The 17,272-nt window shown below is 39.8% G+C and overlaps 1 protein-coding gene across 7 annotated transcripts in view; it reads right to left on the bottom strand.

Annotated features, from left to right (window-relative positions):
- Nucleotides 1-977: 977 nt before the first annotated feature.
- The window catches only part of UBE2E3 (ubiquitin conjugating enzyme E2 E3), a 61,034-nt gene continuing 44,739 nt past the window's right edge, over nt 978-17,272 (bottom strand). For all 7 annotated transcript variants that reach the window (XR_014585926.1, XM_083841463.1, XM_083841466.1 and 4 more), the window contains 3 exons: nt 6,762-6,894; nt 4,858-5,005; nt 978-3,490 (listed from right to left, as the gene is read on the bottom strand). Coding sequence is in view for 6 of the 7 variants with exons in the window: in XM_083841463.1 (XP_083697589.1) it covers nt 3,393-3,490; nt 4,858-5,005; nt 6,762-6,894 (379 nt within the window). In the remaining variant the exon portion in view is untranslated. The remainder of the gene's footprint in view (nt 3,491-4,857; nt 5,006-6,761; nt 6,895-17,272) is intronic.

The raw sequence follows: 17,272 nt of genomic DNA, 5'->3' as shown, positions 1-17,272 counted from the left end.
TATCTAATTATCATCAACATTTCAGCAAGGTCAGGCCATAGTACAAGCAGTTGTGCTTGTCTTACTCCTCCCTTTAGCACACATTTGACTCTGATCTCTCCTGTGGTCTTGGGCTCCTCTGCAGCCACCTGCAGCCTGAGTGGCCAGGGAGGGAAGGGGAGCTGCTGTCTGCCCCAGGAGCTACAGCGTGATATCAATGCAAGCAGTGCCACCGTGCAGAGGTTAAAGGGATAATGTAGGCGAGGCAGTGCTGGGCTCTCCAGTGCATGTTTCCCTGGCTGTAGCATGGGCTGAATATGCAATGCCATTTCATGGCCCAGTTGCATCCAGTCAGGCCAGCCTTGCAGTCCTTTGAAGCTGCATGGTTCAGGATGCCCACGCAGGCCTTCTTGCTTTCACGTAAGCATCCAGAGCTTGATCTTCATGCTAACACTGTCCACTGCCCCAGAACATCCCACACGGGGCACGGGCTGCTGGGCAGCATCGTGGGGCCACGTTCCCCTTCCCCCAGAGGAAGGGAGGCGCAGAGCACAGCCCCCAGCTGACTCGGTTCCTGCTCCCCTTGCAAGGCTGGGCCAGCCCAGCCCATTGCGCTGGCTACTTGAAGCTTTCTGGCCCTGGGTGACTCCTTTCCCTCCCCAGCTACGGGCCTCAAATGCAGATCAGCAAGTGCGAGCCAAAGGCCAATCCAAAGGCCAATCCAAAGCGGAGGGCAAGAGGGGGCGTGTGGTTTATTTAAATGTATCATTTAAATTTGCATTCCCCTGAATACATAGCCTGGTGATGGGTGATAGAAGATGGACCTGAAAAATTGAACTGTAAAACAGGATCAGCACTGTGACGGGGTAGTGTCCGACATTTACCCTGGCACAGCCAGGAAAGGAAACGGTTTGAAAACACCAGATGCTCTTTGCAACTGGCATTTTGGATATATTTCAGGCAGCGATTTATCTCTTCCCCATGAAAACAGACACACATTCGCATTTAACAACTAATTGATTTATTTAACAATACAAATTTCTTTCTACTGCATGGTTTAGCAGAGAGAACTTGAGAAACAAAATTAGCTTTTCTTTTTTTTTTTAAGTTTAAATGTTTACACAAAAACAACCTTTACTTCAGTAAATATAAAATTTACACACAAAAAAAACCTACATTAAAAAAGAACAGAATCATGACAAACCAACAAAAAAAAAAAGGATGGGAATTCAGTGTAAAGGATCCAATTGCAAGGAAGGCAAGATGGGGCAACGCTAACAAGGCATCCCACTTGTACACCTAGGTCTTTGAAGTTGTCAGTACAATACAAAACCAAAATACATTAAAATTAAAATAAAACCAGTATTTTTATACCATAATATTTTATGATATAAATATCTGTAAATTCTGTAGGCAACATAGTTAGCATGTGAAATACACAGTTTGCTCCTCACTGGAAAGTCACTGGAGTGGTATACGAGCACTGCATAACACACCAGTGCACTAGTGGACAGCAGTGAGCAGTCTGTAGATGTCCAACACGGATGTGATAGCCCCTTGTTTCTTTGCCAATCTGTGCTATTTCTCACATGTTCAACGACAAAATGAGAAACTCTGGTCACCGTCAGCAGTGATTTCCAGCACTTCATCTCCTGGCATTAGTCTGTTACCTGACTTAGGCATATTCACCTGCCAGATCCCCTGTTTCTCATTCCCTTTTGCACTTTAAAACCTGAACTCTAAAGCTATCTTGTAGCTATCAAGAGAGACTGGCTTCTAGGTTGAGATATTTGGGATACGCAGTTCTTCAAGCCACCTTCAGGAATCTGTAGAAATATTTAAAGTAGGGTGGGCAATTCATGGTCAAAGGTTATGTGATACAAAAAACAGGGATCTATATAGTGATGGCTAACTTTAGATCTAATCTTTACCATTTTTTCTATTGCTTTAATATTTAAACTTAACATTCGTTTTTCATATATTAAGTGAGCAGAGCATCTTATTGATGGAAGTGCTACATTATCTCCAAAAACACCAGGTAGTAAGGGAGGCAGTGAAGTTTAAAATTAATTGTAATTTTAAAAATCATTTAAAGGGATCAAATCTCTTTTTGTATAATCAATAGTGTGACTGGTAACCTACAAAAGCTTAAATTATAAAACTATTAGTGACTCTACTGTATGTACTATAAAGCTGTATCTTTGTTACTTACAGATGTTACAAAATTTGCAAGCCAGAAAGTGAAGAGGGGAGGGGGAAAAGTAGTCTAAAAGTTTTACATATTTCATTTTCACTAAGAAAAGTTAATATCCCCCACAACTGTTTTTCTGTTATAACTATCTAATCAAATTTATTCTACTCCTTTCTTTTCTGGATAGACAAGATAGTGTTTAATCGTGCTTTGGAAGACCATTTTCAATGGACAACTGTAGTTCTCCAGAGCAAGTCCGACTTGCTTTACTTTGACACAAAAGCACCAGACTGTGTGTAACTTGGCCCTGGTCCTGCAAAAAGAGTTTGTAGCAAGACTCGGTCTGTTACAGGAACAGGTCTGGCCCTGAAGCAACCAGCTACATTAGCTTTTGGAGGAAGCATATGCAATGCTCTCATTCCAACTTGAGAAACAGCTGAGCAGTATTAAATTTAAGGAAATTGTAGAAATGACACTTGTTCTGTAAAAACAAAACAAAACAAAAACAAACAGGGAAAACTTAAACAATCCACAGGTGCATTAAACATTTAATAGCAAGCCTTTGCTTATGTATATTAATTTAAAGATTATCCACAGGGATCTGTGATACATTGGCCCTGCCTTGTTACTATAATTAAATTTCTTCAAATATTAATTTAAAATAGGAAAACAAAGAAACTACTCCTTGGGGAACATGTTTATTGTGTTTGAGATGATACACTGGGTGCTCTCTGAGCTACAAAGGGTAAAAGGAAATCCTTTCATTACAAACTGACAAAGGTAAAAGTTAAAACAGTTTTCACAACAGCATGTACCACATATTGGAAATAGATCTGGGTTTAATACAAATGACATAATTCCTAGTAATCTACAGCTACCTTTAATAACTTCATACAGATAATGAATTAGGCTAAAATGCACTATAATATTTGGTTGACTTCAGGAACAGTATCCTTAGTACATCACAAAATACATTTTGATATCCCAAAGAAGCAAGACTTGCAAGTAGGCATTTTAAACATAACTAATCTACAGCTACAAATTTCTACTCTTGATAGCATTTACCTTTTTGGGGGGCAGTATCCCAGTCTTCAAAAGGATAAAAGCAGAGTAGAATCAGTATAACATATACACAGAAGTCCGTATTGTAAAGGCTATAAAGATTTGTTGCACACTGTAAAGTTGCCTTCTGCACCTTCACACTGCACAAGTAGTTTGTTGTTTATGTTGCATATCTCTTGGTCCACTGTCTGGCTATCCTGTCATGTTCTGCTCTGTTGGTCAGATACTGAGTGGCTATGCTTCCAACCAGAGGATCAGCTGTAAAGGGCAGGAGAAAATGCATTAGAAACCGTTTCACAATAAAAAAAAAAAAATCCCAATAACCAAAAAGCGAAACAAATCAAAACAAAACCAACCAACCAACCCCACCATGATTTAAAATACAGAATCTATTCCAAAATATAGTCTTTGTTAGGCCTGAAAATGCTGTGACATGTAGTGGGGCTCTTAGCATACAAGACGTTTCCAAGAGAAAGCACGCAAAGCACAGTGAACAGAAAAATGCTTTAATCAGTTTTGATTATCTGTGTATTAGTGTGTCACGTGACAGGCAGACACCTGTGTTCAAATGTCACAGCTATTCTTTTCAGCCAAAACTTGACAAAAGGCTTGGTGTGAAGTTTTGTAAGATAACCAGCAATTCAGATACCATTTCGTCAGGCACAATTTTTCAATATTTGTAAACAACTGATGTTTTGAAAATAAAAACCTTCCCAAAAAGTCTTCCATTTTTTAGAAGATCTAATCTGCTAAAGGAGGGTAAACATCTCCTGGACAGACAGACTTGCTGCCAGCTGGTGGTGGTGAAACAACAGACAAGTGCGACAATTTCCTGGTGGGCCACAGAAAAATACAGCTCCTTAACTTCAAAGAAATCAAGATCGTTGTAAGCAGAGCCTACTCTCTGCAGCTGAAAAGCTCCATGCACCTAACTCCAGGATACACCCACCAGTTGTACTGTGTCAAGAGTCATCAGACTTCTGTATCAAAGAGGCTAATCTAATTCTCCCTGCTCGTTACCAGCCTCCTGCGAATGACCTGTCATCCTGGCACTACCTCTCAGTTCCTGTGCTGACCGAAGGCAATTAGCATTCATAGCACAGTGGCACTGGTCATACAGATGTTCCTGAGAATTTTACAGATGCCAGTGGAGTTCTTCCCCTCCCAGCAGGAATAAGGAACTCTCTCTGAAAAACGTAGTATCTCCCTAAACCTTGTCACCTGCACATTGGCAAGATGAAACATTTCAACTGCTGTCCTAAGACAAAGGGACTTCCTGCGGCCCCCTTCCAACCTGAATGATTTATGGGTTTGTAATTCAGAGGACTTTGCTGTACTCCTGGATCTACCACTCACTTGCTACAGCCTTTAGGATATAGACCTTCAAAGACACTGACTTCATTTTCTCCACCACACATTTGAAATAAATGGGCTTAATGCTGTTGGATCACAGGACTGAGAAGCACCATTAAATGTGGGACTGTATCCAAGCAGGAGTGTTTCAACCGTGATTTTAAAAATAATAACTTTGATTCAATCTAAATATAATCAAATATACAAAATATATTCCATGGCAAATAATTCAAACGACTAAGAGTGGATGCCCAGAACTATCAGCTCCTTACCCGGGTTGCAGTCTGTCAAAAGAGAACAAATAGACAGCAGGACCTTTGAAATAGTCAAAGCAGGGCTCCAGTTGTCCTTCAGGATATCCAGACAGATGACTCCTTGACTGTTGATGTTGCAGTGATAAATTCTGGTACGGAAAGTAACCTAGAATTGCAGCAAAAGAGACAGAAAAAGTCATTCAGTGTTGCCTAGGAATGCTGCCCCTAGTCCCTGAGTGGCACTCCCTGAGCTGCGGAGCTTCTGGGGAGGCAGCTCCTCTCCGCTCATTTTCTAAGGCAACATTCTGGAACAGAAAATTGCACATTTATTGTAGTCATGGCTACTTTTAAGAAGCCTACCAAGATCTTCAGTGCACAGACTGCTCTCACACAAGCCCTTTGTCGGGTACCCACAAAAATTAGGACCTACTTTGTAGTACTGGATGCTAGGCTCATGCACACATCGCATGTCAAGAACTGTCTGATCACAGACAAAACTTTACTGAGGTTATTGAAGGTGAAGAAGTAGTTAGAACTTGACTGCATGTGCCGTATTAGCTGATCTTTTACTTTCTTTCAAAAGCCCAAATATAGACCACAAAAAGGAATATTTAAAATTGGAATGCTATAATATTCATGTCCAAATTAGCAATGAAATCTTCGCCGTACCTTTTCATTAGGCAGGATATAATACACATCTAAAACAACACTACCTCTCTAACTGACACCATCCTCATTTTTGCATTATTTCATACTAATATCGGTAAAATATGTATTATTCTGCACAAATAAAAAGTTTGAAACATTTAAGTGCCTTAATTATATACAGCACAAGATGAGGAAAATTTTCTTTTTCACATGTCTGAAAGGGGGAAAAAATCCATGATGGTTTCTGAAACTACTGAATGTTCAAAAATGACCGAACTCTTAAAAAAAATTATGAGGAATTTGTCTAAATCTCTGCATCACTTCATTATAACATTATTAAAGAACACTAAATTTTTTAAGTTTCAGGCAAGTGTGAAATACATAAGAGGATGTATTATTCTTTATACTGTAATCCTTTTGGGAATGGAAAAGATACTGGATTTACAATAACAAATGTTACAGTCACAAGAACCACAAGCTGTAGAAATGCTGCGTGACAGAATGTATTTACGGTTTGTGAATGTCAGCAGCGTCCTTTTGGGTGCCCTGGTCAAGATTTGTAATTTGGCATTAAGGGAGGGAAAAAGGGAACAACCTCTAACTTCTTTGACACCTGTTAGGAAATTATGATTTCTTAAATGACCGTACCAATTCTAAGCGAGGAAATTAAACTTTAATTAAAGTTAATATTGGTTTCATTTTATAAAAAGAAATTTTGCTGAAAAATACTATCGAACAAGGCTGCTGATCTAACAAGTAGTAAATATTTTGACATTCTACAATAATGGAAGTCATCACAATAATTTACTCAACTCCATGTCACAATATAATACTTTAGCTGTCTGTCTAACGTTATTTCTTTTTATCTTTCTGTTATTTTGCTAACACTAATGCACAAATATATAATATAGAATCTGGTTTATAATAGAAAAATGTTTCTTTCACATATACTTTAGTAGCTGGAACGAGATGAAGGAAGCATAAGAAGGTCTTGTGCTGTCTTCTATTAAAAGTAGTCTCTTGTATCTTTATTCTTGATCAGAATTATTATGTCATTTATTACTGGGTAAGGCTTGGAAATCAGTATTCATTGTGGAAATCAGGAAATAAATTAGACGTGATTTGCTGAAATTGCAAGCCAAGATTTTGAACTCTGTAGTTTTCAAGTGACCATAAAATTTTTGATTTTCAGAAGGTGCTGAGTACTCACCTACTACAAGTTAAATTCTTCTCATATGTTAAAAAACCAAACACAATGAAAACCTTACCCTTACCTTTGGTGGCTTGAATGGATAGTCAGATGAAAATGTGATATCCAGGAAAAAAACGCCCCCTTCATATACAGAACCCGGAGGTCCAAGTATAGTTGATCTCCATTCATAAATGTTATCTCCTTTAGGGCCGGCACTGCGTAAAAGAAGAGGAAAGGAGAGAGAGAAGATAAAAAAGAGTGTCAGATCTACCTCTGAGACAGGTATTTTATGGATTTCCTTCTATATTCATTTTGTTTTGTTTAATACTAGCCACTGGCATATCTTCAACATCTGCTTGATTTCCAACTGATTTCACGGGGCTCATTGTTTTAAACAGACACAGTAGCTGGGCACTCCGCTGCCCCTGGGCTCTCATGCCTCTGGACATAGAATGGAGAACCCATGAGCAGCTGGACTGTCAGTCCAAAACACTCCCCCACATCTGTTTCCTCAAGCATGTAGTATGCTCTGAGCTTTTACATTGTATTTTTCCAATGACATGATATCCCTGCATGAAAGGAGTTGTGTATCTCAACCACACTCATCTTCTCCAGGTATTAAATTGATCACATTTTCATACAAAACGTAACCTACAAATATATTGATACACTTTTATTCCCACTTTTTTCACATGCTACAGAGTGAAATGCAACACTCTTTTCCAACTGGGGATGGGAGAGGCAGGTTTAAGTAAGCTGGAATTGAGCTTCTTACAACGCTGTCAATGCAAAAGTTTCGTTCAGAAGATATGTGTATTATGCCTCCGGGCTATCAGCATTTAGACAACTAGCCAAAACCAGTTTATTTTAAGTACCATACTGAACACATTTCTCACTAGTGAAAGGGTTGTTCTATAATTAATTAAACCTTTGAAAGGAGGGATAATGAACAAGTAGTTTCTTGACTTCTGAGAGACTGTACTTCATGCTATTATAACACAGTAGCCAAAAAAAATCAAAGCAGAATCTAATTTCTGTAAGCAACTCTCAGTGTAAAAACTAAACTAAGCTCCCACAAAAAAAAGCCTTGAATCCAAACTGCTGAGAACCAAGCTGACTGCTGCAGACAATAACACGGCTGAGCTCATGGAGGCACTGTGGGTCCATCACACCCAAACAGACAAGTCAGTAACCCGGCAGCGTAGAAGATCCTTTCAATCCTCCGTGCCTCGCAGCCTCCCAGGCACTACCTACACATTGCAGACACATGGTGAAGTGTCCTTGTCTTGGACTCCCTCTCTCCCTCTGTGGTCCATGGAACAGGCGCTGAGGACTGTCACATGTGATTGCGCATGGAGCAGGGTACTAAGCTGCAGGCAGCAAGTCTGTGTTTCTGGCGCTGCTCAACACGCAGAGGAGCCTTCCTAGTGTTAAGGCTCTTCCCGTGTCATGTCGTCTTGCGCATTTGGCTGGCTGCAGTCTACAACATGGCGTGTTGGACACTCATCCTTACTACGTAGCCAAACATGTGGAGACATTCATCAGAGAAAAGGAATATGAGCAGTCTGCACTACGCATCTACTATTCCCCCATCAAAAATTTGGCTACTTTTTCATTAAGATCATATTCAAGAAATGACCAAAAACTGATTTTGATTAGGAATTGCCTTTCAATTCATAATTTCCCATAATGTATTTTTTTTCTTGTGTCTGCTTCATGTACTAAATGTCTAAACTGTTGCAGGCCTTTTATTATCAGGGTAAAAATAATCATGGATTTTGGCTGACATCCTATTTAATTAAAAACAAAAAATCATTTGATGGAACCATAGCTATTTTCCTGTTGCCAAAATGAAAGTAGGTAACAACAATGTGCTGGCCTCCAGAGTACAGCTAAGAAAGAAAGACTAAAAGTGCTTTCAAAATAAAGCTTGGGTCCAAAACCACAGATCTTACCTTTCTATGTGCAATTCATGCACAAAAGTGGAAGAAAAACTGTAGATACAATTTAGGAAAGAAGGGAAAATCAGAGGCAAGGAGGTGCACCTTCAATGACATAATGAACCATTTGTACCCTCAGTCACTCCAGAAGGTAATTCCATGTATGCTCTCTAAAAAACAATTAGTGTACGAACTGAAAATATTGGGGCAATAATAACAATATTTAAAACCCACATAGGCTACTGAAATGTTTTAATTAATTCTTGACATTCATCAAGCTTATAGCTAATTAGTAGTATGCTTGGAAACCAAGTTTCTATGGAGCAATTCAGTTTCGGCATTAGATGTCCTAATGACTGTTTTATAGTTTAATACAGAGGTTACTGTTCTTGCCTCGTGTGTCAGATACCTTTCTTTCATACACCTCTAACGGCTGGATGCAGTTCAATCAGATTAATGAAATAGCTGAGTTAAATTAGTGACATATTTCAGCCCAATGAATCAGTCACAATTAAGTGCAGCTATAGCATCCGGGCCGGTGCCAAACTATCTGGTAATCACTCACCCAGTCAGAACAAGGGCATCTATCAGTTAATAGCCAGAAGCTAAGTGCAATAACTCTCTGCCTGTTACTATCTGCTGTCCCCTTCTGTGCTGTGACTAGTAATATATAAAAGGATCAGGCTATAATGTGAGAAGGGGGATTCTTCTCCTTGTAAGAGGAAGAAAACGCTGTGTTCAACTTGCTACTGAGAAAAGATTGCTGCAATGTCAAAAGTAATAATACAAAGCGGTAACAATAAACGCACTCAGATAAAGGAGAAAATTGTTAAATTGAACAATTTCATTACACCTGATTGAGGTTTGTGAAATTTCTATTTAACTGCTGAAGTGGTGTCTTATTTCCAGTAGTATTAAAGATAAACCTGCTTCATTAAGAACCCCCAAATCCCAGCAATTACAATATTACTGGCATGTGGAGACAAGAGATTAAAGAGCAGAGGCAAGACACCACACTTGGCTTCTACTACTTGTGTATTTCCACTCCGGACCACATTCAGACAGCCACAGACTACTTTGTGTTTTGTATACATACCAAGGTAATCTCTTTAGGAAGCAAACACAACAGCACTTGTTTCTCTCAGAACCTCTCTAAGGCTCAGCAAAACAGAGCAGAGCCATTCAGAGCTGCCTCAGCCTCTGCAGCGACTTCCCTGACGACAGGAGCGTGGGGTTACTCCGACATGGACAAGCGCCGAGCAGAGCAGATGGGCAGCCCGGGCTCCAGCAATGCCCCGCTCACACCCCCAGCACTGCAGCCCTGCTGGGACCAGCGCCTTGACTCTCTGCCACTGCAGAGCATTGCCTGGGCACTGCTGAAAGCCACACGGAGAGAACTGCCACTCCTTGGTGCAAGCCCAGCTCATCCCTTCCTGTGGAGGGCAGGTAAAGCCCTGGGCTGAAAGCTGGGAATGAGGAAGCATCACGCTGTTGACAGTTTCCTATTTCACTGATGCTTCACATCCAGAAAAAGTACTCTCTTCCTTCTGGGGGCACTGAAGAGGCTGGTACAAGAAGTGCTTCTAGCAACTGTATTTGAGCTCTTTATTCCTGGAAGTTCTCCTGCTATTTCAGACACTCACTCTCCTATTGCAAGCATAGGCTTCAAGTATCTCACCTTAAATCTTTACACTCGAGGTGAGTGACAGCCTAGAAGTCTCTCTCACTGTCTGCCACACAGGGCAGAGCACTGTGATGGGGAATACGACATTTTCCTTTCCTGTTTTTTTCATCACTGGAAGACCCAGTTCCTTGTGACTCCCCCAGATGAATCAATATTGACAAAGCATCTTCTTCCAGTCTGCCCTTTAAAATATGAAATCCTAATGGAGCAACAGATCTGATGATGACTTAAATGTTTTGGCTACACAGCACACATTCAGTTGACTGCTACCAGCCTGCTGTCCTCCGAAATTAGCTACAGAAGATCACAAATTCCATAAAGGGACCATCAGTATATTCTCAACAAAAGAAGCAGTCAATTAATTTCTTTCTTTAAATACAGGCTAAAAAATATCAGACAAAATAACACAGCAAATTAAATGACAAAATATTCTTTACAAAATTAAGGACTTTCTACTTAATACATAGAAGCTGCATTGATTTTTTTTTAAAGTAGACAAATTGACAGAATAAAGTTAACCAGCTACATCTGCTTCCTAAGCAAATATTCATTATGTGCTTCACTGAGGGATCTATACCTGATCAAGATAAGACAAAGGATTTATAACAGCACTCCATCCAAGCTAGTCAGCTGAACAGATTTAATTTACGAGTGTGACTTCAGAAGGCGAATTTGAGAAGATGTGAGGTTAAACTCTAGGGGCCTATGGGGTCACACCAGGTCCTTTAAACCTAACACTACTGAACCCTGACTCTCAGGTTTCACGAAGATGAAGAATGGCTTTTCCAGCACAGTGCTATGAGCATCCAGACAGATGCAGCAGCATTTATACCAGTAAGGAGTCTGTTAGACTCCTGACAGGGTGGTTACGGAAATCAGAATTCAGCATTTGTTACAATTCACTAAATCAAAATGCATTAAGGCTGCCCATATGGAACCAGCTGCAGGATGAGAAAGTAGGACGAGAAATTTCCAATCTGCATGATGCTAGTAGCATGCTGCTTTCTGTACTCACTAACTGTGCTTTGACTGTCAACAGCACTCTTCTAAAACACAGTGCTCCAAATTTGGTGACAGAATGTAACTTCATAGCACTGAGGCTGTGATAATTACAAGGAAAGAGGGTGAAGGAAAATGTAATTTAGCTAGATTTGATGTTGATTCCGTATTATGCTTTATTATGAGAAACAATTTGGGTCTGTAATAGGACATAACTGAAGGGATAAAAACTGTTTCTGTAGGGAGCTTCCGGATAGCAAAATTATGAGAAACATGGTTGGTACCACAGAACAAAAGAACCTGGTCTATGACCATCAGGGGTGCCTGGCAGCCACAGCACAGACTGAAGTGGGAGACCCCCAGCATGTGCAAATCCTGATGTATCACAAAGCTCTGGCAGAGGAGTGACTGACTCGAGGATGACTAAATTCTGAATGACTGAGTATTTCTGCGTCTGCCTTTCAAAGGTTCCACCATTACAGATTCCTCAGGCTCCCCAGGTAGACAGCCACTAACAAATTAAACAAAGTTGGGTGCATGGAGTGAGAGCTATGTAAGGAAAAGGAGCCCCTGCTGCAGCCTCCTCAAACTCTTATCTTAAGATAAGACTCAGCAAAAGTAAAAATTCTTAAGCTCTTCACAGACTGCTCAGCCACAGTGAGTCTGTTGCAATGGTTTAACTATAAATTATACAGCAATGTAAGTACAGGCAGTGCTTACTTACAAAAGGAGTAAGATAACTTTTTTGTTTTTTCCTTAATTCAAGTGAAGATATTAAAGAACAACTGTTGCACTTAAATATGCTCTGCAACTATGTACTTGAAAAATCCACTTCATAAATCTACATACTGAGATTTGCAAAATCTACAATGCAGCTTCAGGAACTGAAATTTACAAAGAGCATCCAGATACGCCCTAATGTACAGGTTCACCATCTCCCTCCGGTGACATCTGCTTTTCCCTGACCGTATGTGGAACTCAGCTCCTAACTCAAACCTCCAGGCTCGGTACATTTGAAAACCTTCCTCAACCTCCATGCAGTGAGAAAGGGTTGTCTAGCACTGTATTCATACACTACCTTGTACTGCACTAGGTTTTTATCTAGATACACCCTGCCATGCTGCTGGTAATTCAGAGAAAAATAAAATAAAATAAAATAAAAAATCTCATAAGGAATCAGAGGATCTCTGTCTAGTGCAAGCGCAGTTCATAGCATTACTCTGTGAAGCCTGGAGAGAGCACAAATCACATACCAGTAGCTACATTTTAATGCTAAACATGGGAATGGAAAGATGTCATTTTTGTTGTTGCTCAGATTATTTGCCTGCTTTGATATTTTCAACATTTTGAAGAATATTTGTCCATTAGCATTTTTCTCAATCCTCTTTTCCCAGTTTTGGAGGTTCTCCTTTGTGTTGTTTACAGTGCACAACAAATTAAATGAACGTTAATTAAAAGGCATACTTTTGTGGCTTCTAGTACTGTTTTTAAGTATCTTAAAAAACTAACAAGCACGGACAACAATTTCCATTTTTTTTGTTTTTCAATGCCTAGTTTACAAGGCTTTCTGGAGTACTTATTCTCAAGCATTCGTAAGATCAGTGCCAGTGCCTTTAGCACTTGTTCTTCCAGCATCTGAGCAGTACATCCTGTATGCACAGAAAGTGTACTGTTTTCATTAGCAAGAGCCTCAAATATAACCCTAATTTTTGGATTACAGTATTTTGCTAGGGTAGGACACATGTGGGTTGTCTACAGCAATATATGAAATTCCCATTTATATTGCTTTTTGATAAGGTACTCACTATTATTAAGGCTCCCAGGTTACGTGCAATTTCTTACACAGAAGAAGTTCCAGTCTATTGTGTTCTGTATATAGCTATAACCTTTATTATTTTATCTGCCACTGAACTGTTACACCTGTTTGCTGAAAAAGGTTATTTACTGCTTCTAACAATCCATAGAGGCTCCACGTAACTGAAGATACATGGAGTCTAGTTCACTGTACAAACCTTTGCTTCTGTCACGTCCTTAAAGTCTATCATGCCCTTAAGACTGAAGTCTAGAAATTACTGCTAGAAAAGCCTATTTTTAACTTAGGGATCCCCTGCTAATTCCGCTGGTTGTGAAGCAGCACAGAACTTGTGCCTGAGGCCATGGTTCGATGCAACAGTAAATCCAACTTTAGAGCTCCTACTACCAGATCAAAAGCAGTGTGGCTACTCAGAGGAAAGAACTGATCCAACGTCAACCAACTTTGCCAAACCACACGTTCCAAAAAGGTCAATGGATTCGCTTTGCAGCACCAGGCTTTATGCCTGCTCAGGTATCATTTGTCCTCCTGCTGCCAGCATAAAGAGCATAAAGTTCTGATTGCATGGCCGGGTTAAAATGTAATCATGTGCTCCTACTTGGTTCACATCAAATCATACTGTTAGGGGAATCTAAAACAGAGTACAGATCAGCTATTAATCACCCTAAAGAGAAAGATGCCAGACTGTTGTGTTTTAGACTATTAAAACCTCCAGTGCTAAACTTGCCATTGTAGAAGAATATACACTGCTGTTACTAAAGAAAGATGGATAACAAATCGTTGGATAATTCCATCACAGATGTTATACCTCAAGTAATGCATTTCGGAAAGTAGATAGTTTTTCCAACGCCAAAAACCTCATTAAACTAGTTAATTGCTACAATAGCTCAACTCTACTTTCCTATTTGTATTCCTGATAGTTCCTAGGACCTTTCTTGCTGCTGTTAGAAGCCTACTCAGGTTCCCTCCATTTTCCAGAACAAACATAGCCACTTACAGAGGTCAAATTCCCACACCTTTTGTTTTGAAAAATAACTATCCCCAGAATGAAGTTTGATAAACTAAAACAGAATTACTGGGTTTAAACCAGGTAACAAAATTTATTGGATTGATTCTGTCCATGCTCTTGGCAGAGGAGGTGTAAATAAATACCTACTATGCAGGCAATATATAGAAAGTTTTCTAAATAAGACTAGTTTTTTTAAAAAAGGGAGACATAACAGGGCTCAATGGCATGAAGAAGTCCGTGCTGAATGTTAGGCTTATTTTAAACATCTTGAAATCTGCATGGAACTCCTTTTCACACGCATACACCACAAATACTACCCATACTCCCTACTAAAACATAGAGCAGGCCAGTCAGTAAAGGGAAACATTATCTGCTATTTCAACATGTGTTCATAATAAATTCATAGTTTAGAATAAAATAAAAGACGAGCTCCCTGTCATCACAACTGAAACACTAGCAGCACTAGTGGTAAAATGTGTGCTATTTTCTTCCTATTGGTATAAAGCTCAGTTTGTACTAAGGTCAAATCACTTTGCCAAAGAAATTAGTCTACCAAGTATACAGTTCAAATTTTCCTTCCACTCAGAATTTCTTACTGATGAATCAGTATTTAGGAAACATGGCAAATTTTGCTCATCTTCCGTGAGACAGGATCCTTCTTAACTCCCTAAGACAAACAAAACTCATCTGGTATACACTTGTATTTTTTTTGTAATGTATTATAGCCTCCATCCAACCTGATGCTAGCAATCCATACTGAAAGAATCATACAGTACCTGAGGACTCGTACAGCCATAGTTTAAGGTGTCTACCCACAAACACACAAAATTGAGGCACCAGACACAGGATCGTTTGCCTTATTTCATCCAGAAAGTCTGCAGAGTATGACTGCAGGGTAAATCTCCCAAATCCTAGAATATTCCCTTACATGCTGGACTGAGACCATACTATTAGTATCTCATTCAATAATTCTGTGGCACCCACATATATCACACATCACTCAACTCCCATCATTCACTGCAAAATTTCCAAGTCAGGAGGTTAAGTGACACTGAGGAATCAAGTTTAGGATTTCCTAACAGTACTTTCAATAAAACTTTGTCAAAAATGAAAATGTATTATTCTCAACATCCTTACACACACACCTTAGACCTAGGAAGAAAGAACAGTTAAAACAATCAATTCCACTGCAGGACCTAATTGATCTAAAAATACAACTGGCTTTAAAAATGTAGTCAGCTTACAGAGGTTCATGCCTATGAACAATAACTGGGAAATTTTCAACAGACTGAGGCTGCAAGTCAATTAAAGCTGTTAAAAATGAAGTCCCCAGCTGTCTGCCCCAAATACCTCACAGTTAAGCAATTTCAAATACTGACCAATGTATTTATTTTTTTTTCCACATAATCTCTGTGGATCTATTTTCTTTCTTAAGAAATGTATCTTTGGCCAAAAGTTCAAAAGAATTCTACCTATAAACAGTGTCTTTGAACAAAGAAAGCACATTAGTTCATTAGAGAATTGTCACAGTCTAACAATTCAAGTCTAAAGGCAAACTCTAGGATTGGTGTCAATGCCATGGAAGAACTTTTTTTCTAACATTGCAAAGCGACTTCAGGAAGGACCAAGTGAGAGAGAATTGCTGGGAAGTCACACTTGCTGCAGCCACCCGTCCAAACGAGCACCCAATGCTCTGGTGTCAGTGTGGCATTGCCTCCTTCTCCTGGCATGTGAAGGATTGGGCTTCTTTACTACTTCACAGGAATATTGCTGCCCTTTTCCCTCTTCAGAAATCAGCTTTCAAATTCAGCAATGAAGTTACAGCTTGCCCACACACGGAGGAGAAAAACAGCCAGTCAAGATAGCCTGCCTACACTGAAACGCATTAATACTCCGTGTAAGGAGCATCCACTTAGAGATCTAATTATCTTTTAACATATGCATAGTAGTCTTATGCTTTTAGTTGTTTCACTCTAACTTCCTGAATGCTGCCCTATATCCATGCTCTTAAATAGCAAGCACTGAATATTTTCCCTCAAAAGAAGCCTGTATTGTCATTTTCTAAGTCAGCTCACAGTTCAGCCTTTCTAACCATCCAGAATATACTTTCTTCCTAATGTAATTCTATTATTCCTTTTAAATACCTCCTCCCTCTTGCCTCCATTCATTTCCACATCAAAGGCCGTACAGACTAACAAAACAGGAAAAAGTAGTGCCATAGCTCCCTGTGTAGGATAGCTAACTTGAAATCACAGAAGTCTGACAGAAACCTCTGTAACTAGTAAAAGGCTCTATTTCTCAAAAATAAAATTGACCCTTCTCACTTCATACACAAAGACATTCCCCAACTGTATCTATGCTTCTTTAACTCAGACTTTATAGTGGTAAAAACAGCTTAATTAACTGCTTTTGGAAGACTTTTTCTGGGAAAAGTTCACACTTGTACAATGCAATTCTCAACACCAGATTAAAGCAGGTAACCATGTAGAAATTCTGAAGAAAAGTCTTCCACCTCTGTTGAATCCACACACAAGTCAACTACTTCAGCCGATCAGCAAAGTGATGTGAATTTCACTCACAGCTTGACCTTCTCTATACTGTCAGGAATTGTTGCATCCACAGTTCTCCCGCATCATTGCTGAAAGCTCCACAGTGGGAAAAAAAAAAACGTGAAAGGTGGTAACAGAAACACCGAAGCCTGGCAAACGTACCTGTAATATGTTTACATATTGGTTTAATCATAAGAATAACTCTGCTGCTTACTTTACAAGTGCCATTTAGTTGGATCTGGACAACAAAGCCATTCCACCATGCTCTCAAATGATGTTGGGCATCTCACAGAGCCCACGCTCACACGATCAGCTCCCAAACCCACTTCACATTTCCTTCTTTTCAGAGACACCAGTGTGACTGATTCTAGGAGGTTCTCCAAAACCAGCATGCAGACCTGGCTACCAAGAAGACAGAGCACTCCTAGTTTAAACAACTGTAAGAATTGTGGTTTTGTTTGCAGCTCAGACGTTTAAAATGAAAGAGGCAGGAGACTGCAGCTGGAGTCAGAAAGGGCTGTAGCTGCTGCGAGGAGCAGGGGCTGGCAGTTGCTAAATGACAACATTTTAGCCACTTCACTGAGTCTCTGAGCTTCCAG

This window comes from Anser anser (assembly GCF_964211835.1).
Source record: "Anser anser genome assembly, chromosome: 6".
Classification (NCBI taxonomy): Eukaryota; Metazoa; Chordata; class Aves; order Anseriformes; family Anatidae; genus Anser; species Anser anser.
The sequence above is the reverse complement of the archived record's forward strand: the minus strand, read 5'-3'. Positions and strand labels throughout refer to the sequence as shown.